The sequence below is a fragment of the Nerophis ophidion genome, linkage group LG10 (assembly GCF_033978795.1).
Source record: "Nerophis ophidion isolate RoL-2023_Sa linkage group LG10, RoL_Noph_v1.0, whole genome shotgun sequence".
Taxonomy (NCBI): Eukaryota; Metazoa; Chordata; class Actinopteri; order Syngnathiformes; family Syngnathidae; genus Nerophis; species Nerophis ophidion.
Window position 1 is genome coordinate 20,569,783 of NC_084620.1, and position 24,317 is coordinate 20,594,099.

Here is a 24,317-nt window from a genome sequence, read left to right on the forward strand (position 1 = left end):
ACCGCGTTGGTGACCCATGGGCTAGAGTATAAAAATGAGTTTTAAGGTGAGACTTAAATGCTTCTACTGAGGTAGCATCTCGAACTGTTACCGGGAGGGCATTCCAGACTACTGGAGCCCGAGCGAAAAACGCTCTATAGCCCGCAGACTTTTTTGGGCTCTGGGAATCATAACATTTGTATAACTTTTGTCTAGGATTCATACATCATTCATGTTTATTTAGAATATAATAATAATGAATCAAAATCACAAAAACATTCAATGACAAAACACAAAATCGAATCGGCAATGCTGACTCCTGTGTTTGCGTGGTATCGGTTCGATACCAGCATGTTCAGCGTTGTATTGCCCAGCAGTGGTGTGTCCCAGCATTGGCTTGACAGTGTGAGCAGAGTCACGTGGTGTGAGGGGGGGACGGCGGCCATGTTTTCCTAAACACAAACAACAAGAGGACCAGCGACTAGCAGGCAGCAGTAGACACGCACACACACACACACACATACATACACACGAAGATCACGCAGTGGCGACTATTGGAGGCGACCAAGAACAAAAAACAGGCGCATCGAGCACGGAAGCGCGGCTTTCCGTCGAATGAATAACGTTTCCGGTGTTCAGAGAGACCAAATTGCACGCAGTGGATCGGCGGTCGATAGCCGGCTGCTTGGTAAACAAGTGAAGGTAAGCCTTGGTTCCTCTTTGCGAGCTAACGTTGCCCCGCGCCTGTACGCTCAGGTGGACTCTAGGAGTCAACGGGCGGACATGAATTGCAATCCCCGGCGTGTTCATCTGCCTCGTTGTAGCCATGCTCGTTTGCGCTAGCGGACTTCATTGGAACAACAGCCGAGTGGCGGTGGAGCAGGCCGGGGAGTGCGAGTCTGATACTCCGCCCCCCCTCCGCCATCATAGCTCGTGTCATTTGAACCTCCGAAGGCTGAGGCCTTCAGCGCATACCTAGCACTAGCTTTAGGTATGCTACCACAATTTAATTACATTTATTTTAATATGGTTGGTCGCCTACACTAATGTTACAATTTTACGCAATCCAAAATGACAAATAGTGTTAGAAACGCTCGCCATGGTGATTGCATTGTACCCTTATGGTAACCGAGGTGAGGGCGATTGCTAGCGATGTGTTTGTCAAAACCGAGCCCACATTTAAAATCAGTTCAATTAGTTACATTTACGACATTCGAAGTAATTAGTTATGTTTCATCCCTTTTTTGTTTACCACGTTTTCAATACTTAAGTTGCCCCGCTGAAGGAGCATTGTGTTTTACATGACAGTACGGTACTTCATTAGGCCCACCTGCCCAATGTATAACCCCTATTTCAGTGGTTCTCAACCTTTTTGCAAACATTTTTTTTAAATTCAAGTACCCTCTAATCAGAGCAAAGCATTTTTGGTTGTTAAAAGGGATAAAGAAGTAAAATACAGCACTATGTCATCAGTTTCTGATTTATTACATTTTATAACAGTGCATAATATTTCTCATTTGTAGTGGTCTTTCTTGAACTATTTGGAAAAAAAAGATTTAAAAATAACTATAAACTTGTTGAAAAGTAAACAAATGATTCAATTATAAATAAAGATTTCTACATGTAGAAGTAATCATCAACTTAAAGGCCTACTGAAACCCACTGCTACCGACCACACAGTCTGATAGTTTATATATCAATGATGAAGTATTAACATTGCAACACATGCCAATACGGCCGGTTTAGTTGACTAAATTGAAATTTTAAATTTCCCTCGGAGTGTCTTGTTGAAACCGTCGCGGAATGATGACGTGTGCGCGTGACGTCACGGACTGTCAGGAAATATTAGCTCAGCACCAGTTAGGGCTAAAAGTCGTCTCTTTTCATTGCATAATTACACAGTAATTTGGACATCTGTATTGCTGAATCTTTTGCAATTTGTCCAATTAATAATGGAGACTATAAAGAACAATGCTGTTGGTGGAAAACGGTGTATTGCAGCTTTCTTTAGCAGTTTTTTTGTTTTTAACACAGAGCGGTCAAGCGAACATGTTTCTCTACGTCAACCAGCATGTTTTTGGATGGGAAAATTGTGATATATATCTTACCGGAGACATCATTGGATTATTCGTCGTCCTGCAGTAGCTTTTTAAAAGGCACCTGTGAGCTTGGCTTCTCTTAGAGACACTGCGTGTTTACTGCAGCCATTTGACCTCGAGGTATGTCTTTACAATCTCACTAAAACACTATTAAAACTATAAGCAGATAAGGGATCTTCCAGAATTATCCTAGTAAATGCGTCTAATTACATCTGAAACACTCACACTGCCCCCGCCCTGAGCCGTCACTTTTTATTTTTAATTTTTTTTTTTTTCTGGTCCTTCGCTATCAATATCATCATTAACGAATCTTTCATCCTCGCTCAAATTAATGGGGAAATTGTCGTTTTCTCGGTCCGAATAGCTCTTGCTGCTGGAGGCTCCCATTAAAAACAATGTGAGGACGTGAGTAGCCGTCCCCCCATGTGAAGTCATCGTCTGCGACTTCCGGTAAAGGCGAGGCTTTTTTATCAGCACAAACAGTTGCAAACTTTATCGTCGATGTTTTCTAGTGAAGTGAATTATATTTGTATAGTGCTTTTCTCTAGTGACTCAAAGCGCTTTACATACCCAATATCTAAGTTAGATTTAAACCAGTGTGGGTGGCACCGGGAGCAGGTGGGTAAAGTGTCTTGCCCAAGGACACAACGGCAGTGACTAGGATGGCGGAAGCGGGAATCGAACCTGCAACCCTCAAGTTGCTGGCACAGCCACTCTACCAACCGAGCTATACCGCCCCTATACCTCTACTAAATCCTTTCAGCAAAAGTATGGCCATATTGCAAAATGATCAAGTATGACACATGGAATGGACCTGCTATCCCCGTTTAAATAAGAATATCTCATTTCAGTAGGCCTTTAAAGTGCCCTCTTTGGGGTTTGTAATAGAGTTCCATCTGGATTCATGAACTTAATTCTAAACATCTCTTCACAAAAAAATTAATCTTTAACATCAATATTTATGGAACATGTCCACAAAAAATATATCTGTCAACACTGAATATTGCATTGTTGTATTTTTTTTCCACAGTGAATCCTTGTTTCATATTTTGTTGACGTATTATTCAATAAATATATTTATAAAGGATTTTTGAATTGCTGCTATTTTTAGAATATTTAAAAAAAATCTCACGTACCCCTTGGCATACCTTCAAGTACCCCCACTGCCCTATTTTATAAACCAATGTTTACAACTTCTATATCACGGGTCGGGAACATTTTTGGCTGAGAGACCCATGAAAGCCAAATATTTTAAAATGCATTTCCGTGAGAGCCATATAATATTTTCTTAACACTGAATACAAATAAATGTGTGTATTTTTAAGTAAGACCAACATTTTTAGAGTATAATAAGTCTCTTATTCGTTTTAATAACATTGTTATTCCGAAGCTAACCAATAATAAATTGAATACTTCTTACCATTAATGCGACTTCTTGAACAAGTGCGGTAGGTTAGAAAACTGATGGATGGATTAAAATGCATGAGAATGTTTTATATTTTCAACGTTATTTTTAGCACTGTGATTACCAGTGCAATTATTCATTACTCATCGTGTTAAGCAACGTCAGCTAAGATTTATCTGAGAGCCAGATGCAGTCATCAAAAGAGCCACATCTAGCTCACGAACCATAGGTTCCCTACCCCTATTCTATGTCATACTGCTAAAATGTGATATCTTAAATATCATGCTAGTCATTTAGAACTAAACTGCATCACATGCTCGGTATTGACTATTTTGACCTCAAATACAAAAATGTTGATGCATATGCAAAAGTGCAATATATTTATCTGTTCAATAATCTATTTATATCTGAACCTTATTGCTCTTTTATCCTGCACTACAACGAGCTAATGCAACAAAATTTCGTTCTTATCTGTACTGTAAAATTCCAGTTGGAATGACAATAAAAGGAAGTGTAAGCCCAATAAGTATTAACTGTAATGCTGTGTTGCAAAACTACAACTAAAATGCAGTGCAATTGTCCTCTTGACTGTTACAACAACAATCTCCGCAGTCATCCCAGTTATAATAAAAAATACCACACCAAAATGCATGTAGTAAACATTCTCAAAAACATTTTTGAATAAATCGTGTTCTTTTGACTTGGGAATAAGTGTAATGTAGAATATTGAGGACAAAAAATAATCAATTCCATTTTGGTGTAAGGCTGTAACATTACAAAATGTGGTAAAAGTGAAGCGCTGTGAATACTTTTCGGAGACACTGTATGGATTATATTGCTCTCTCGAACTTGTGTATTCCTCTTAGTGGTGTCTCATGTGCTTATTTGTTCTAGTGCCGAGGACAGAAAGTCGAGAAATTACCTGGAGAGTTTCCCCCTGTCCACCTTTAAGTCGGAGTGATCTCGAAAGGCGCCGGGGGAAGGAAAGAGGGGGATTTCGGTGAAGAGGAGTGCAGGTCGCGTTTGCTCCCGGCAGCTGTTCCAGCAGCCTGTTTTTTTTTTTTTGTTTTTTTTCATGAGACTTCAAATGTCCCTGCGTTCCTTTTTTTAACGGACTGTTTCATGTTATAACCGTAAATGTGAGATCTAACTGCTGTAAAAAACACAACAAAAGGAAAGAGGAAATATTACTAGCAAGTGTTTTTTTGGTTCCATTGAGTATTTCCAAGGTTCTTTTTGTTTTTCAATGTTTTACAAACTTAATCAGCTGTGAGTAGCAGGAGCTTCCATTCTCCAATCTGTCGTCAAAGCCCTTCCATACTTACCGAACTGATAACCTGGTATTCCTCAAGCACCTACAACTGGCAGCTATTCTTGTGGATGTGTGTTTTTTGGGGGGAGGGGGGTCACCCTGTGATCACAGTCTAAGCACCACTCGGCCTTTTTCACTCAAGCCTAACTAAACCCAGCCAGCTCTAGCCTGGTCCAGCCCAGTCTACCCTGCTCCGATATCTTTGGACAGGGTAAGCTTGTAGAACATACACAACTTTTTTGTAGACTTTATATGAAAGGCAATCCTCTGACAAAAACAATTTTTTTGCTTCCCAGATACTCACTTCTGTGTTCGGACGTGAGGAATATGACTGCTGAGACTCTCAACTTTGGCCCAGAATGGTGAGTGATGGCACATTTTTAGCCCTCTGCTAACTATCAGTGGGCATAATTATGTAGAATTGATTGTTTTTCGTCCAGAATGCATGATTATTTTGTGTAATCTGTAAAGAAACTTTGCCACAAAATGGGGCTAGATGATTATGGAAGAAAAAAAATCACAATTATTTTGATGGATATTGCACATACTTGCCAACCCTCCCGGATTTTCTGGGAGACTCCCAAAATTCAGCGCCTCACCCGAAAACTTCCTGGGACAAATTTTCTCCTGAAAATCTCCCGAAATTCAGGCTGAACTGGAGGCCACGCCCCCTCTAGCTCCATGCGGACCTGAGTGAGGACAGCCTGTTTTCACGTCCGCTTTCCCACAATATAAAACAGCGTGTCTGCCCAATGACCCTATAACTGTAGAATGATCGAGGGCGAGTTTTTGGTTTCTTATGTGGGTTTATTGTTAGGCAGTTTCATTAACGTCCTCCCAGCGCGGTAACAAGACACAACAACAGGAGTCACGTTTTTGTCTACTGTAAAGCAGTTCGTCTGCCGTAAACAGCAATGTTGTGACACTCTTAAACAGGACAATACTGCCATCTACTCTACATGCACCACAATACCTCCAGGCAACTTCAACCCTTTACTAATACACTCCTCCATTCACATCGAATCTCCTAGGATTGTAAATAATCGAATGTATTTCTAATGTATATACTTGTTCTTATGCTATCTGAACTCACTATGTTCTCTGCTCGCTGTACATATCCTACTAAGTATGACCTACACTGTTTCAATGTCCATTTCTCTGTTGATGCAATTGATGATGACTGAAGTACTAATATCAACCAAAGCTCCTCATCCCAAACCCCGAATTGTAAATAATGTAAATAATTCAATGTATATACTATAATGATTAACTTGTGTGATGATTGTATTATGCTGATAGTATATATTTGTACCATGAATTGATTAACATGGACCCCGACTTAAACAAGTTGAAAAACTTATTCGGGTGTTACCATTTAGTGGTCAATTGTACGGAATATGTACTGAACTGGGCAATCTACTAATAAAAGTTTCAATCAATCAATCAATCATGCATATGTGACAATAACATCTACAGTTTTTAGAGAGTGCAGTGCACAACTGCGCACACCACCTCTAATATACCCTTCTCTTAACCACGCACGCCCGCCCCCAACCATGCCCCCGCCCCACCCCCGACTACGCCCCCCACCCCCACCTCCCAAAATCATAGGTCTCAAGGTTGGCAAGTATGATATTCTAATCACAATTACACAATTATTCATGAATTTTAAAACGTTAATTTTTATTGTACCACCAAAACTTAACTTGAAATACAGTTTAAAAATCAACCTAGATATAAATTAGTAATGAATAAACCACAACAAGTAAAATATTAATAGCAATACCAATACATTTGAATAAAAATAGCAATATTAAGAAATGAAACAATTTATTTTTTTCTGTTTTAACTGTTTTTAAATCAGTTTTTTACCCTCTATACCAATTTTAACATCATAGTGTGCTTCTTGTTTAGAATAAAATTTAATAATGTTTTTTTAATTAAATGCAAAAACCCTCTCATTTATTGCTCTAATAAATATGTATTTGGACACATTTGACAAGTATTTAAGTCAAAACATACTTTTGTAAATGTAACAATAAATGCTTTAAGTACATTATGCTTGTGTAATACTTTTTTGAACTCTTTAGTTTGTTAGCGCAATCTGACTGGATGTGGCACACCGAGCTATTATTGTGAAGGGAGTAAGTGCGCTGGGGTGTTCTAAGTTTGACAAGTAATGGGCAACTCACTTTAGGTTGTTAAAAAAATGAGTGTCCCTCTGGTTGCAACCACTGTTTGTACATTGATGTTACATCAATGATTTCGTTCACAACAACACAAGCAGATGAAATGTGTTGTGGCTGTATGGATTGTTCTTGCTAGCTTTAGCTTCATACATAAATGCTCGGGATAGGAGGACGGACGGGGAAGGGCTGGGTGGGTGTATGGAACAGTGTAATTTGGCCTGTCGCCACCATCACGTTTCCATCTCATCATTGGTTGTGTTTGTCGCTCCGTATGCTAAATGGCAATATACAATATTTATTGTGATATTTTTTCCGTAAAGGAAAAACAAAACACAAACATCCTAGTTACCTGAGATACTAAGTATGTCATTATTTTGACTTAGTAATTATTGACTTACTAAGACAAAATAATGACATACTTAGTATCTCAGGTAACTCTGACTTTTTTGCGGCTGCCTTATCAACAAAGCGCTGTGGGAAACCCTGGGGTATAAATGAGCACTACCGAACAGAAATGTACCGTATTTTCACAATGACAAAACTTCACTCACATTTTTGTCAATTTCCCTGATTTTATTTTGCATTTATCAGCAGATTCCGTTTAAATGGCCAATTATGTTACTTCAGCCGCAGTTATATTATATGACTTACTTTTTTGTTGAGTTTAGTTATTATTAATCAGGCATTTTAGCGATGTGTCAAATAAAAAACAATAACCTTGGTGAGATACCAAACTTCTCGTCGACATGCTCTTTTTTTGTACTCATTTGCTCCTCATCTGTTTCACCGTCACATGCTCCGGAATTTGCATGCATGTTGTGCGGCCCATTAATCTTTTTTTTTCTTCGATTATATTCTTATAATCATGAGAAGCCCTAATTGAAATCGAAATTAAAATTTGATTTATTGTCAAGCCCTACTAAAAAAGTGTTTTGTTGTTTTGTAGTGTTTTTGCGCAGCATTTAGTCCACATCTAGGCATTATAGTTGCCGTTTCCTGTTCCCTACTTGCTCGCCAGTGAATGTTTATGTAGCAATTAATGGGAGGTACAGCCTCCTGATTGGTGGCACTACATTTCTAACAGGCTGAGACCGCTCTGAGCATTCATGGTGTACGGCCAGACTGGGAAGAATATTTCTCTCGACCCATCTGCAGCTGCTCGCCTCTTTCTCTTTTTATCTGCTCCTGTGCTTTCTTAAAAAAGTGCAATGATCATCATTGCATTTGGATTTAGAAGCCATTCCGTTAAATGCAGGGTATCCCTAAATGTTGAAGCTTACTAAAAAAACAATCTGCCCCTCATGTTAAAGTAGCTAAATGTTATCCAATTAGTTAGTACCTTAAGAGGGCAGGTACTGTGGACTTTTTTAGCTACTGTAGTTTTAAGACTCCCATTTAGCATTCTGGGCATTTAGATTAAGATGCCCTAAAAAATGTCATACCCAAAGTAAATGCAAACCATTTAGATTGGAGGCATGGCTTTTTGGGCACTCTTGAAAGCTAACAAGCTGAATTTGTCTCCCTAAGCAGTCAGAATATTTCTAAGTGGTTCTAGCCCCAAGGGATAGGAGTTTGAATACACTCAAAATATAATATTTTTTTCTCATAATGAGTCAGTACACAATCCCATTTTAAATGTTCCAATGATGCCACAAACCTTGGTGCTTTGACATTTGTATTTTTCTGAAGTTAAATCTTTGCCAAATGAATAATATGAGGAAAATATGTGTATCCTGGAATGGTGTATAATCAATTTAATGTCTGTGAAATAAGATTCCCAATGACGGATAACTCCTTGGTGTGACAAGGGATTAGATTTAATACAATTGTTTTGAATCTTTTGAATATAGTGGGGTATAGTGACCAATCAGAAATGCTTTCATAAACTTAAGCCTGAGGGAAATTTGATTTGATTTTTTTCCACTTCATTTTTTTTTTTTTTTTTTTACATACTTTTTAAAGAAACTAACGAATATAAATGACTGAGATAGTTCAACACAAGTTTTGGTTGTATTTGATCAAAAGCTAGTTGTTTGAAATGACACTGTATACACCGCATCTGACTCCTCGCAAAATTCTAATTTTGTAATGTTGTTCATTTAAAACCAGATATAAATTTGACTTTTTATGCAATACTTTTCAAAGAACTAAATTAGGAGTTTCATCTGGAGGGCAATACTTCTGTCTTGATTAGAATACGTCGCGAAACAAAATTATTAAGCATTGTACATTGCATACAAATTAATAAACCACAATAAATCAATACAGATACTATGAATCATTAAATAGTATTAAAAATCAACTATATCAATAAAGTACAAACTTAACACTTCTGTCTTGAATAGAATAATTCTGTAATTAAAAATGTAGTATTGTTCATTTTCTGAAAGTAAATAATTAGGTAAAACATTGATTGAGATGACTATAAAGTTTTAGTCAGTGGAAAAAACAGGCTTTTACATGAAGTGTCGTGAGCTTCTTGTTAGTGTGTACTGATGTTGAAGACAATGTACACTTCATTGCACATGCACTATTATATCATTATATTGATGATTAAGTGTGTTATAAATCTAGAGAGTTTTGCAGCAGCACTTGTGTGCAAGCTGTCCGGTTTAGATATGCAAAGCAGAACGACTGCTTTAGTGATCACTCTGCGTGTTTCTCCATTTACCATGTGTAAATGATTCCACCGCAGAAAGCAGCTTTTTTTGGTGGAGTTTGTTGTTGCGATCTTGTTCGCCTTGTCAATAGTTGCATTTTCCCAGTCTGCTCGGTGCTGTTTCAGATACTGGAATACGCTTGTTGTGCTACTGCTTTTTTTAAAGGAAACTTTGCAGCGTTCACTCATTTGTTGCACGACTGTTGCTGTAAATCTACCGATCCATCATAAAATATAAATCAGATAAATCCATCACTTGTCCCTTCTTCGGTACAAACGTCTCGTTCTCTTTAGCATTAGCATTACCCATGTTTTGCTCGGCTTGTGGATCTCCGTTAAGGAAGTAAGGGGGCGGGCGAAGGCCACGGAAGCTCATGGGGGCTAAAAGTATGCCCAAGCAAGAGGATAAAAACATAGATTTTTTTTGTTAATCGCCTGCAATAAAAAACTTAAATTTATTGATAACATTTATAAATCGCCCAGGCCTACTACTACATAAGCTGTGTGCATTTCTAGGGTCTTTTTTTTTTTTGCCCATCGTTCACAATAATTATATTTTTTTAATGCATTCTAACTTGTAAATAAAAGTCAGCTTACAATGAAGCCAATGGGAGGAGGTCCTCTATTCCGGCCATAAAACACAATAAATAACTTTCCAAAAAACAACAACAATACTCCATTTACATTTCGCGACTTGAATATCAATAAAGCATTAGTGATATTGTTATTATAAGCCTTAATGCAGACAAACTATTTTTTACCAGCGCCGTAATTACTAGCTAGTGTGGCTGTGTTGACATCATTGAGTGGTAAGTTGCTTTTTCTCGCATCACATTATTTCATTAAATTTTAAAGTGCTACAGTACAAACCAATATTTATAGTACAACGATGAAAGTTTAGCTATTAAAACAGATACAACACTGAGACTAAACACTGTCAGTAAAGCATAAGAAACACAAGATATGCAAAATAGTGAGTTTTCTAACAGTGTATGTATTTGTTTTAGATACACCGGACGGGCTTGTAGGCGTAAATACTTTATATTTCAGTCAACATATTTTACTGTAATTTCAGTCGACTCAAATGTTGAGGAATGTATTTGACTAAAACTAAATAAAATTAGATGACTGAAATATGACATAAGCACATTTTCGTCAAGAATGTGACTAAAACTAAATCAAAAATTGCTTTAAATATAACACTGGCCCTGTGTGCACTATACTGCGCAGGAAGTGCGGCACAAAATGAATGAATTAAGTGTTCTTACACCGAAACATGGTTCGCACACAGTGGCGTATTTAATGCAATCTTAAGGTTCCTAAACTGAAATGTTTGCAAATAGAGGGGTTTGATAACCGAGGTTCCACTGTACATGCATACAAATGTATTAGTGATGGAGTAATGAAGATATCAGATCGATATTGGCAGATATGCTGTACAACGTAGCACATGTTGCGACACTAAAACATGTTATCCAGTCACCCATAACTAAAGAATACCAGCTTGACGTGTGGTTGTCTATTAAAGATTTGTGGAGCTTTGTGTTATATAGTCTATAGCCAATTGAATATGTTGAAAATGAGAACTGTTAAATTTTAATTTACTTTGACAGGTAGTTGATCTGATATTTATATTTGATATGATGAGACGCTGCGGTGTATCCCACCCTCCCCCAGCCCTAGGTTTACAGGGAGTGCAATTTTTGCGCTGCCACGCTTAATGCAGCTCATCTACTGTATTATCATTACTATTTACATTCTGCAATCTTTAATAACTGGATCCCCCTAATAGTGGATGGAGAAACACTGCCAAATATGTAAAGCATGTCACTGAATGAATTGCTACCGTGCAGACTATTTTTTTCTGTGCACATATATCTTTACCCACTTTGCTCTGCCTTTTTTTCTTCCGCCCTACACCCACCTTCACAGCTCTCTGAGGTACATATGGTTTAGATGTGGGGTTGTGAGTCAGTAACACTCGTCTTAGAGGCAAGTGAATGGAGCCATTGTTCAGCTCCAGGCCTTGAGAGCTGGCCCCCCTCGTAACAGCCTTTTTCTCTCTATGAAACGGTCAAATTGGAAAGCTAATAAATAATGAGGCTGAGTGTATGGGGGATGATGCTTGATTCCTCACAGAATATAAAGTAGGGATGTCCAACATCTGCTTTTTATTCATCAATATCTAACCAGTATCGTCAAACACTTAGTTTGACATAAACCCACATAGACATATGCAGCAGCTTTTCCATGAGTTCCCTCAAACTAATGTAAAGTTTTTTTCAAATGTTTAAACAAAATAGTCATTAAAATCATGACCAATGGTCAACTCAACATGTTCCACAACTATCAAGTAAGACAGGTTAGTATTTTGAATAAATGGTGGTCTCATGTGTCCATTTTAACTAGGGATAGCTGAACAGTTTTTCCAGTAAATAAACTTTTTTTGTTTCGTTTTACTGAGTGATTCTTGCTGATGTGATAGTCGATAAAAAAATGTTTTCTAATTATTATTTACATTTTCAAATTTAAAGAAAGAGGCGTTTGTCCCACCTCGCATAACCAGCACTTTACATTCATTGGAAATCCAAAGGACAACTTGGAAATATTTCCACACTCACTGCGGATATACTATGGCAAGCAGTTGCTCTGTGGCGCATAACACAGTTCAATATCATAAGTTCATATTGTTTTCGGGGGGAAGGATATGGATTAGATCCGATATCACATTCTTATGCAATATCACGGGACATTAATGGTTAATAGATATCCCGATAATACATACTCATTTTTCAAAATTCCTGAATCCAGAACGGAATCTGGATCACTCCAAAAATGTTGTAATTTGTTTCTTATCCATTTTCTGACATTTTCTGAAAGTTTCTTCAAAATCCACCCATTACCTTTTTAAGATATTTTGCAAACTAATTTCTGGCCGCAAGATTGTTCACTCTTTGCAACTGTTTCAGTATTTGGTTCCGTTTGTTATATAGCAAAATATTTTTTTAAATGGTATAAAGACTCCTGTCAGTTATACACACACTTTCTCTGTGGGTGAAAAAGAGGTCATGAACATACACACACAGAAATTCTGCCTTGTAATGTAAATGTAAATAATCTGGACAACCCCCAAAATCTTATTTTACCCCATGTTGCTGACCTACTTACTGACAGAAAAACCCCGGCGAAGGTTATAATGTTTTTTGCTCGGTGGAAGCTCTTTGATTTTTTTGTGTAGTTGTGAACTATAAGCTGTAGCACAGTAACTGTTATACAATAGCCCCTTTCTTTGTATACCATGCACCTGGCTATATATAAGTTAAAGTTAAAGTACCAATGATTGTCACACACAGACTAGATGCGGCGAAATTATTCTCTGCATTTGACCCTTCAGCCTTGACCACCCCCTGGGAGGTGAGGGGAGCAGTGGGCAGCAGCGGTGCCGTGCCCGGGAATAATTTATGGTGATTAACCCCCAATTCCAAACCTTAATGCTGACTGCCAAGCAGGGAGGTAATGGGTCCCATTTTTATAGTCTTTGGTATGACTCGGCCGGGATTTGAAGCGATATTCTTTGCAGTATAGGGGACTTAGGCTGTTTCTCAATGTGCAAATACTACATCACAGCATGGCATGTACTGTCAGTCGGTGCAAAAATAGTCTTAGTGGTTAATTTTCCGTCTCTGCACAGTGTATTGTTTTCATTAAAAATATATCTTTTTACTAACTGCCTGTCGTTCTCCAGGCTCCGTGCACTGTCCAGTGGGGGGAGTGTGACCTCCCCTCCTCCTTCGCCCGCCATGCCAAAGTACAAGCTAGCAGAGTACCGCTACGGCCGAGAGGAGATGTTAGCACTTTATATCAAAGACAACAAGGTTGGTTGAAGCACGCAAGGCTCAAATAATCTTTTTCCTTCCGTGGAATGTTCCGTAGTGATTACATTGTAAGCAGTATTGCTTTTCAATGCTTGGTGTTCCCTGAAGGCCCTTTTGTTGTTGTTAGGTCCCAGAGGACATGCAGGATAAGGAGTTTGCTGCTATTCTGCAAGATGAGCCCATGCAGCCGCTGGCACTGGTGCCTCTCACTGAGGAGGAGCAGGTCGGCCTCAAACACAAACCGCTGTCCTCGGCCCTGAAGTGGCTGTTTTCCGTTGGCTGACATTCCTCACATTCCTCCCTCTTGTGCTCTTGTACCCATTCTCCCCTTTGCAGAGGAACTTCTCCATGTCTGTGAACAGCGTGGCCGTACTAAGGCTAATGGGAAAGGGGATGGGCGGGCCTCCCCCGGTTGGAGTAAACCGAGGACGTGGTACCCCCAGAGTCGGCAGAGGTGAGATTACGCTTTTGAAGAATAAAGAGCAAGCACTTTGTCCACATCAGTGTAAGTAATATACGCATACATGCATTTAAGGTCATGAAGAAAAGCTGCCTAACGCGTTGAACTGTAACTACAACTGCTGTATGCAAGCTGTCCAGGAAAACTAAAACAATTTTAGCCAACTACAGTGTTTATTTCCTCTTTTCTACACCATCTTAGAATAGCACACTTCCTCTTGGTCTCCCTTTGTCCTGTCACACTTGCCTGAGTGTGTGTGTGTGTGTGTTTATATGTGAGCAGGGCGAGGCCGTGGTGAAGGTGGATTCTACCAAAGAAGTATTGAAGATGTAGAAGTGGGATTTGGTCGCAGCTCCCGAGACATACATCGAAGCCAGAGCTGGGACGATCGGTAAGGAAGTAGGCGCACACTCTTGCAATGATTGTTTGTTAAAAAAATATGTAGTGTGACCCCTCGGTTCAAAACTAAAAATTCTTTAGACATATTTGTAACTTCAGCCATATACCTGATAATACTGGGTAATAATAGAGAATTTTTTTGTGGACAAAGTTTTTACTTTAATTTGTTGGGCCACAGACGGTTGCCGATATAAACAATATCGACTTGAACAGGTTCCACTATACAATGTCACTCTAATGAATTTTAGGGGTGAGCGTCGGTTTGAGAAGCCACTCCGACGGGAGGTGGGGCGTCCAGGCTTTGAGGAGGGCACTGTGGCCCCTGGGAGGAAGGAGTACACAAGGGCTGACAGTGATAATTGGCGCACCCTTCGGGAGGAGCAAGAAGCCGAGGAGGGGGAACCAGGAACCAATTGGAGACTGACTGGACCCCGCAGGGACGGTATGAGAAACACAAACATTAATAATAGTAATAATGGATCAAATATATATAACGCTTTTCTATCAACTAGATACTCAAAGCGCTCACTTGTGTCTATTTATAGATGTCTTTCCTCCTGTTTGATGTAATTTATTAAAACTAGATTTACAGACAGACGGATAAACTATATCTGTCTGTGTTAGATGGTGGTCCACGCTCAGCAGGCTGGCGGGACCACGTCGGTCCAGGCGAGGGTCGTCGGCGCAAGTTTGACTTCGACTTCCGGGATTCAGAGGGGCATGGGAATGGACGCCGGCGTGCCGGCAGTGAGGGACTGGAGGACGACAGGGACGGCCTGCCTGAGTGGTGTACTGACGAGGAGGATGGAGAGATGGGAACTTTTGACTCTTCTGGAGCGTTCATGCCGTTGAAGGTAAGTGTCATCGACACACTTAATGGAAGGCTTTTGTACATTTAAGATGTCCACAACAATAATCAATACATTTTCTGCATATCCTCTCACTGTTTTGTTCTAGAAGGGTGGCAAGGATGCTCTTTTGGAGGAGGATTTTGAGTTTAAGGGGATTGAGGAGGAAGAGGAGGAGGAGGAGGAGGCGGCGGAAGAGGGCCAGATTATTGCTGATATTGAGAGGAACTCTGCTGATGAAGACAAAGACAAAGGTAAGACACTTTCTTTAGGTGGTCCTTTTTAGTTGTACCTTGTTCCTTAAAGTTACATTCAATCCTACCAATCTGTCCGTCCTTCTCCCATCACTTTACAGAAAGCAAAGATTCCACCTCAGCTGTGATTGACAAGGAAAGAAAACCAGCGTCACCATCTCCCTCCCCTCCCACCCTTGGTGCCCCTCCATCCCTGGAGCTCCAGCCCAGCAACACTGTCCCAACAGTGGATAACCTTCAGCTGAGCAACAGCCACCCTTTAAAAGACAGCAGCACACCAAGCAAAGGTAGGCCGGTAGCTCTGTGTTAGCATAGATAAACACGACATGTGATTTTGTACATGCAGCCCAGCTCATCAGGTTTAAGGGGAGTTTAAGTGAAGACATTCTCATGTTGATATTTTGGATGGATATACAATCGGTTTAGCCACAAATATTTAATATCTTGTTTACTAAAACAGCTGCTCCCACTGTGTAACATTCAGTAAGTGCTGCTCTGTGCCTTGCAGCTAACCGTAAACTTGCAGTAAATAAAATAGAAAAATAAAACTTACTGGTTTTGTTTCAGATGTGGCTCTAGTGAGTGGATCCAAAACCAAGGTGAGCTCCAACACTGCCACCTCTTCAACTCTGCCTCCACCTCCCCCTTCTTCTGCTGCTCCCCTTCTTCCTCCATCCGGGGGAGGAGACACTGAGGATGATGAGGGCATGAAACACCTGCAGCAGGTATGCTTTGTTAGCCTCTAGCATAGCAAGCTTCAGGAATAGCTAAATGAGCAATACTGATAATTGGTCAGCAGACAAAAATATATCCTGTCTAGGTAATTACTAAGGTGTTTTTGTGTGTGTGTATGTGTGTTTGTAGGAGGCAGAAAAGATGGTGGCATCGCTGCAGGACACTTCCCTAGAGGAAGAGTGTTTCACACAGGCTCTGCAGCAGCAACAGGAGAGTAGAAACACTGCAGCGGCTCTACCCTTGTCGCACGAGGCTGCCATGAAGTGGTTCTACAAAGACCCACAAGGAGAGATCCAGGGTAAACCTTTGGACATGGCCATGTGCACGTTTATCCTGGTTCAAAAGTAGTAATGAAATAGAAATTAACATCTATTGTCTTCATACCACCACAGGTCCTTTTACCACTGTGGAGATGTGTGAGTGGTTCCAAGCTGGCTACTTCACCATGACGCTTTTGGTGAAGCGGGGCTGTGACGAGGGCTTCCAACCCTTGGGCGATGTCATTAAGATGTGGGGCCGTGTGCCCTTCGCCCCGGGTCCCTCCCCTCCGCCGCTGCTGGTGAGACAGCCAACGCAGCGCTCGCAGCCCACCCGGGCGTCCGCCGGGACTGTGAGTCAGAGCTCAGCCAACATAGACGATGGGAAGGGGTGGATGCAGAAGGGAGGGAAGATGGATAGACAGGGCACGGTAATCGATTTTCATACAGCAGGATTACAAGTAAAGTTAAAAAGTAAAACATGTTATAAGCATGTTTAAGTACAGTATTTCTCTTAATGTATAAAAACACTTGCATCGGTGTGTCCATAAATAATTAGACAATCTACTCACAGTAAACTGTCGTCCTCCTCTCAGGGGAACCTGGATCAGGATAGGCTGAAAAAACAGCAGGAGCTGGCAGCGGCTGCTCTTTATCAGCAGCTCCAACAACAGCAGTTATACCAGCTCATTAACAGGTGAGCCCAAACTGCATTTTGATTGTTTGCACTTGACACTATAGATGTTCCAATTGGCGTTTTATGCTGCCGATTTCGATCATCCATTAATGAGATCAACCGGTACCAATACCGATCATATGTATTACCGAAGCCGAGGAATACCGAGGATGTCGTTGTGGTTTGTGCAGCTCTTTGAGACACTTGTGATTTAGGGCTATATAAATAAACATTCATTGATTTATTGATATTAACTGTAAATTGTTAAATGTATTTATGTTAAATGTTCTATTGACTGTTTAACAATATAAACACGATATTTGAACTAGTTCCTTATTTGTTTTTATTACATAAAATTTATATTGTTTGAGCAAAACAAAGTCAATAATACACTAAACAAAAGCTAGAAAATACCATCTGCTACTCATTTAATTGTTTTCGTTTTTGCCCTCAAAGTCCTCCTGTGTCCAGGGAATTTCTACCTGAGTTTTTAAACATGAACAAAAACCTACAAAATTATAATTTTATGAAAATATAAATATCGATCTAATCACTCTAGTATCGATCATATACTGATATTACCCTCGGTATCGACATCACCGATTTGAAGGATTGATCCACCCCACTCTTATGTTTAGTTTACTGACTGACTGTGAACTTTGCCACCATGTTCGTCAGCAGAGAGACCTTCTTGCGTTTGCCGCCAACGTGTGTGTCCAAAGCTACGAGCTTCCAAGCTAGGAGTTCCCAGGCCTCACCTGCTTCTGTTCTCTTCGCTGTTGCCCATTTGCGCTGCACTTTGAGGAGAGAGATAGATAGGAAAGCTAGAAAAGGAGAGGAAAAGCCCAATCGCGTGAGGGTTAAGGTGGTGTAGGAGCGCGATATCCCATCCACCACCTTGCTCTTGAGGCATTTTGGTCCACGGCAGGAAGAGAAATCCAGACAGTGGAGATCCCTTTTGACTGCAGCTCACGGTTAATATCAACAAGGATGTTGCTTTGTTGTGTATTGCTTTTCACACAGCATGGTGCCTGCCCACGGCACATTCTAAAAACTATTAAATTAACAAAATTGGAATAAAAAAAGCTTACAGGTGAAATGTAATTTAGAAAAAGTTGCAATGTTGACTAATAAAACAACACTTTTTTTTTTCTTAAAATTTTCATTGCTCAAAACATAATATTGAATCAAAATCAGTGTTTTTATGAATTATTGACCTGTCCAAGGCTCCGATTACTTCACATCAAATACTCCATCCATCCATCCATTTTCTACCGCTTATTCCCTTTCGGGGTCGCGGGGGGCGCTGGCGCCTATCTCCACTTTGAAAAATATTTTTTCTGGATGATTTTGCATATTTAGTGTGTTTGCCATAAAAAACAGATGTTTCTTTGACAAAGAGAGCAGAAAAACAAAAAAACAACAAAAATATAAAAACTTAAATTTGACGGATAGATCTGAAGTTGATGTAGACTCTAGAGATTTAAGCATTATATAAATAATGTATTATCAAAATTTCATGACCGAAGCAAAAAACTTTTCATACTTTTATACTGAAATAAATACACCTACAACTTATAAAATAAAAATATGGAAAATTATATTGGCAGCGGTATAAAGTTTAGATCAATGAAGGAAACAAGAAAGTGAATGAATATTTATAACTAAATACATTTACATATGTATTTAAAACACAATACCGAATGTGTGATATAACAGGATAATGCATACATTTATCATTAGTTTTCAAAACGGTTACAAAAAAGTGGGACCCCATTTTTATGACTTGATGGGGTCCCCGGGACCCCATTTTTGAAAATTCCTAGCGCCAACACTGTATTTGTGTGTGTGTGTGTGTGTGTGTATATATATATATATATTTTTTTTTTGTTTGTACTTCTACTTGCAGCTTGTATGTAAAACGTTGGAGGGTTTTGAAGGCTTCAATGGTGACTCCTATTAGCATCTTGCAAGCGTTTTTTATCATCTTTATAATCCTATAAAAAAAGACTTATTGTCTCTCATAACGATTGTGAACAATAAAAAAAAAAGTGCCGTTCCCCTTTATTATACAACCGACAATGACGGTCACATACTTATTCACAAAAATTGGTCGATACTAACTCTTGGTCAATCTACCGGCACAACCCTACTTGACACTAAAGGTATGTGATGTCGAGGTGGGTTTGAATATTTCTTGTTACAGTCCGCCTTTATTTTTTGTATTTTAGGTGCAGTGAGCAGGGAATGATACCTTCGATGAACAGGTCGATGTCAGTGCCAGATACAGGGCCCATGTGGGACATGCATACCTCAGCTTCACAGCCGTCAGGTGTGTTTTCAGCTGCCATCTGAGAGAAAAAAAGCAGTGCAAATTCCTAATTGGGGATAATGCCGTGTTAATGTTAACAATGTCCTTCTTTTGACTTGCATGTAGGCAGTGAAGCCAGTCTTTGGGACATAACAATGAATTCTTCAACTCAGGGTCCAACTCTGGAACAGCTTCAAAAGGTTTGTTCAGGGCAACCCTTACACCCCTATATTAGTTTGCAACATTTACACTGTTAAATGGATCTATGCACTGCTGGCTGTCATTTTAATGTGTTCTCTTTAGCTGCAGCAGGAGAGGCGAGAAGCTGAACTCAGGGCGAAGCGTGAGGAAGAAGAACAGCGTAAGAGGAGGGAGGAGAAGAGGAGGCAGCAGGAGGAACAAAAGAGAAGGGAGGATGAGGAGCTCTTCCGACGCAAGCAGGTAAAAAAAAGATTGGCCTTTCACCATAGCTTGCATTCTTCCTATCTGTTTTCCATCAGCTTTGCAACTGTAACGTATTTTGCGTGTCCCTCTGTAGTGTCGTCAGCAGCAGGAGCTGATCATGAAGCTGCTTCAGCAGAGCCCCCAGCAGCAGGGCCTTGGGGCAGGCAGCTCGAGCTGGAGTGGGGCTTCCTCCTCCGGACTGCCCAAAACAGGGAAATCCCAAAGTCTGACTTTGCTCGAGATGCAACAACAACGAGCCCAACAGAGGGACCGGGTAAGTCTCTAAACCGCACCAGTAGTTGAACTTAAATAGTGAAGCTTTGTTGCATTTGTTTTGCAGCACTCCTGTCTGTCGATGGGGAGTTCATCCCTGGGAAGCCAGTGGGCGGATGGCATTGGTATTTGGGGCGGGCCTGGAGGTATGGAGGGAAAAAGTGGCAGTGGTGGCATGGGCATGTGGGAGGAGGCTGTGAAGAACCAGGCCAGTCACCGTGGCAACGGTAACAACAACCTGGGCTTGAAGAACAGCCGCAGCAGCCCATCACTCAGGTATGTTACAAAAGCAAACCAGCCTGATTTTAACATTAAATTAGCACAACTCCTAACTAGGGCTGCGCAATATAGATGATATATGCGATATAAGTTTGGCTGACTTTATTGTGCTTTTAACACTATCGTTATATCGTGATAATGTATGTGGTTGACACATTTTAGCTGTGTCTTGCAAATTTGACAGCGTCAAGTGAACGAACGCGTACTGAAGGCAATGTAGCATTTTATTAGCTGCTAAGGTCGCTTCACAGTGCATAGCCACTTCTTAGTCAGGAATCATTGTTTCCATGGCGGCAAGTAACCTGCGTTTCTAACAAGCATCATCCCTGGAGGCAGAGGGATTGCAAAAGATGCTACACTGCGCACCGTAAGATAAGCTAAATGCAAGCTAAAGCTCTTCTATGTAAACAAAGTTGGAAGGATTGATACAAATTTGCACAGTATGGATATGAAGTAAAATATCATTATATGGTTGATACTGCAGTGGTTAGATTGATATTTTTATCATGAAACTAATATTTTGTTGTTTTTATTGTTCACAAACTCAGGAAATAAGTCACCGGTCACCGGAAGACTTCAAGGGGAACTGCAGTTTTTTGGAATTTTGCCTGTCGTTCACAATGACCATGAGAGACATGACAATGAGTGTTATGTTTTTGGCAGTCTATATATTAAATATGCCATCAAAAGTCTGTTTACAATGGAGCTTATGGTAGCTGTGCAATTTCACCTACAAAGCCTTTAAAAACATCTAAACACCTCCATTAAGGTTTTATATACATGATGTAAGTGTATCTGTAATGTAGTAAACTTTTACGGATTTTGATCGTTTTAAGCATATTGTATGTGGCGCATACATAAATTGTAAATGGAGTATTGTTGGTGGTTTTTGGATGTTTATTTATTACGTTTTATGGGTGGAATATAGGACCTATACATTGGCTTCATTGTAAGCTGACTATTATTTACAGTTATTTACGCACTAGAATGTTTTGTAAACCCTTTTGAAATAGTTCTATTATCAATAATACTATAATATTTTGTGATGTACAAGTATATTTTTATCGCAGGAGACAGCACTGTTAATTGCAATATAGATTTTAGTCTATCTTGCTCATTCCTGCTGCTCACATACACATGGCCGTCTACAGCGACCAGTACTTGATGCGTCGTAAGCGGACAGACGAGGAGGACAAGCTGCTGAAGCTCTTGCAGGGCATGAAGCCTCAGGATGGCTTCACTACTTGGTGTGAGCAGATGCTGCACGCCCTCAACGCCTCTGCCAACAACTCGTCTTCTCCTCTGGATGGTAAAATTTAAGACTTTATTAATGTGAATGACGCCGACTTTGATTTTAACGGTTTGGTTTTGTGGTCATAGTTTCTACGATTGTGACCTACCTGAAAGAGGTGGAGTCTCCCTATGCAGTGTTGGACTTCATCCGGTCCTACCTGGGGGACACAGTGGAAGCCAAAGAGTTCGCCAAACAGTTCCTGGAGCGACGTGCCAAACAGAAAGCCAACCAACAGAGACAGCAACAGCAGGTAAGCTTGGACTCGAGAAAAAAAGAACAGAATATTTCTGCGGTCATATTGGTGACATATGAAACTCTCCTATTCTTGATTCTCCCAGCTATCAAAGGAAGTAGCTGGCCTGAACATGAACTTCCCTCTGCAGGTATAAATGGACGCTCTTGCGCAAACCAGTTGCAATTGGGAGTGCATATGTCTTGATAGCACGCCTGGACCTTTTTTTCCACAGGACTCGATGCGAGGTATGAACCCAAGCGCCCTGCAGTCTATGTTCCAGGCCAATCACATGGGCAAGGGTGGTCTCTATGACAACCAAGGAGGGAAGATGAAAAAAAAACAGCCCATGATGCTGCACCCTGATCCCAGCATCTTAGGTATGTTATTTCCCTTTCCTTCCCTTCCTAGTTTGTTCCTTTATAATCCAGTATTTCTCTTCCCCACTAGCTCTGCTCTCTGATCAGTTTTAATTTCGTGGACTTATAATTTTTGTCTTAGTTACAACCAGTTTACCATGAATTGATTAACGTGGTCCCCGACTTAAACAAGTTGAAAAACTTATTCGGGTGTTACCATTTAGTGGTCAATTGTACGGAATATGTTCTGAACTGTGCAATATACTAATAAAAGTATCAATTAATCAATCAAAAAAACCTATTCCCCTTTGACAAAAATAAGACGATAATAAATCAAAACAAAATGCATTGACTAAAACATTACGAAATGAACTGAGATTTTTGTTGACAGAAACGAAATCCAATCATATTTGGTATTGCAGTTAGGTGGGACAAGTTATGAATATATCCAATCACAGCTCTTTAAAAACACACATGAAAGAGGGGAGGAGTGCGTTACAAAGGCGAGCCAATCAGATGTTTTCCTTTTGAGATGAAGAAGTTTTACTTCTCACCGTCAAAACAAAAATGTGTGGATTTAACATGTTCCACATCGTAATATGTTTACACCTACGAGAAAGTGAAAGGGACACATTTTATTGTTAATGCTATATGATGCCATCAGCAGGCAAGTCAATGTGTGTTTGCTCCGTTGGGTCTCCCACGCTAATAAACAAGTTATTGATGAAGGCATGTATCATTACTCTTTTTCACAACACATATACATACTTTTTTGTCAGGGACGTAGCATATAACAAATAGAAAAATGCCTGAAATGTATTTATTGACAACCTGTGAAGCTAAAAAATTACTTAATACATAATTCGTGACCATAAGATTTAGCTACTTTTGTGTTAAACAAATTATTTTTAAGTAGTGTAAATACAGGTGCTTTTCAGAGGCTGTATATTTTATATTTTAGTCCACTAGATCAGTGGTTCTCAACCTTTTTTCAGTGATGTACCCCCTGTGAACGTTTTTTTAATTCAAGTACCCCCTAATCAGAGCAAAGCATTTTTGGTTGAAAAAAAAGAGATAAATAAGTAAAATACAGCACTATGTCATCAGTTACTGATTTATTAAATTGTATAACAGTGAAACATTTTGATAATTTGTAGTGGTCTTTCTTGAACTATTTGGAAAAAAGATATAAAAATAACAAAAAACTTGTTGAAAAATAAACAAGTGATTCAATTATAAATAAAGATTTCTACACACAGAATTAATCATCAACTTAAAGTGCCCTCTTTGGGGATTGTTATAGAGATCCATCTGGATTCATGAACTCAATTCTAAACATTTCTTCACAAAAAAATGAATCTTTAACATCAATATTTATGGAACATGTCCACAAAAAATCTAGCTGTCAACACTGAATATTGCATTGTTGCATTTCTTTTCACACTTACATTCATATTTTGTTAAAGTATTATTCAATAAATATATTTATAAAGGATTTTTGAATTGTTTTTTTTGTTTTTTAGAATTTTTTTTTTAAATCTCACGTACCCCTCGGCATACCTTCAAGTACCCCCAGGGGTACGCCTACCCCCATTTGAGAACCACTGCACTAGATATATTGTTATATTAACTGCTTAAAGATGATGTAGTTTCGTTTAAATGGATTTAGATTACTAAAATTTGACTAAAACTAAAATATATTTTTGTCAAAAGACTGACTGAAACTCTCTGTGAATGTTCTCATTGATCCAGGTCATTGTAATCTCAGGACATTCAATCAATCACAACTGGACTGTTAGGTTTGTCTTTGAAGACGTTTTGCCTCTCATCCAAGCAGGCTTTATCAGTCATAAGTCTCCCGACTAGATCGGACAAATCTAAGACAATGAGCATGAACTGTTGATGCTGACTCGGATGAGAGGCGAAACTTTCGTCTTGTAAGACAAACCCAACAGCCTAGTTGCGATCGCTGAAATGC

At 39.6% G+C, this 24,317-nt stretch overlaps 1 protein-coding gene across 4 annotated transcripts in view; it reads left to right on the forward strand.

Moving 5' to 3' along the window:
• The first annotated feature begins 408 nt into the window (after positions 1-408).
• Positions 409-24,317, forward strand: part of LOC133560356 (GRB10-interacting GYF protein 1-like) — a 28,275-nt gene continuing 4,366 nt past the window's right edge. Inside the window, exons 1-24 of one of the 4 annotated variants that reach the window (XM_061912808.1) lie at positions 409-681; positions 4,378-5,006; positions 5,092-5,157; positions 13,389-13,518; positions 13,646-13,741; positions 13,855-13,972; positions 14,261-14,369; positions 14,626-14,819; positions 15,002-15,231; positions 15,335-15,479; positions 15,581-15,766; positions 16,047-16,204; positions 16,344-16,512; positions 16,607-16,902; positions 17,068-17,168; positions 19,379-19,479; positions 19,585-19,658; positions 19,762-19,899; positions 19,997-20,176; positions 20,243-20,451; positions 21,606-21,763; positions 21,835-21,998; positions 22,087-22,131; positions 22,216-22,360. In XM_061912808.1, the coding sequence (XP_061768792.1) occupies positions 5,123-5,157; positions 13,389-13,518; positions 13,646-13,741; positions 13,855-13,972; positions 14,261-14,369; positions 14,626-14,819; positions 15,002-15,231; positions 15,335-15,479; positions 15,581-15,766; positions 16,047-16,204; positions 16,344-16,512; positions 16,607-16,902; positions 17,068-17,168; positions 19,379-19,479; positions 19,585-19,658; positions 19,762-19,899; positions 19,997-20,176; positions 20,243-20,451; positions 21,606-21,763; positions 21,835-21,998; positions 22,087-22,131; positions 22,216-22,360 (3,181 nt within the window). In that variant the 5' untranslated portion in view covers positions 409-681; positions 4,378-5,006; positions 5,092-5,122. The remainder of the gene's footprint in view (positions 682-4,377; positions 5,007-5,091; positions 5,158-13,388; positions 13,519-13,645; positions 13,742-13,854; positions 13,973-14,260; positions 14,370-14,625; positions 14,820-15,001; positions 15,232-15,334; positions 15,480-15,580; positions 15,767-16,046; positions 16,205-16,343; positions 16,513-16,606; positions 16,903-17,067; positions 17,169-19,378; positions 19,480-19,584; positions 19,659-19,761; positions 19,900-19,996; positions 20,177-20,242; positions 20,452-21,605; positions 21,764-21,834; positions 21,999-22,086; positions 22,132-22,215; positions 22,361-24,317) is intronic. The other 3 variants (XM_061912810.1, XM_061912811.1, XM_061912809.1) reach the window with 3 other exon arrangements.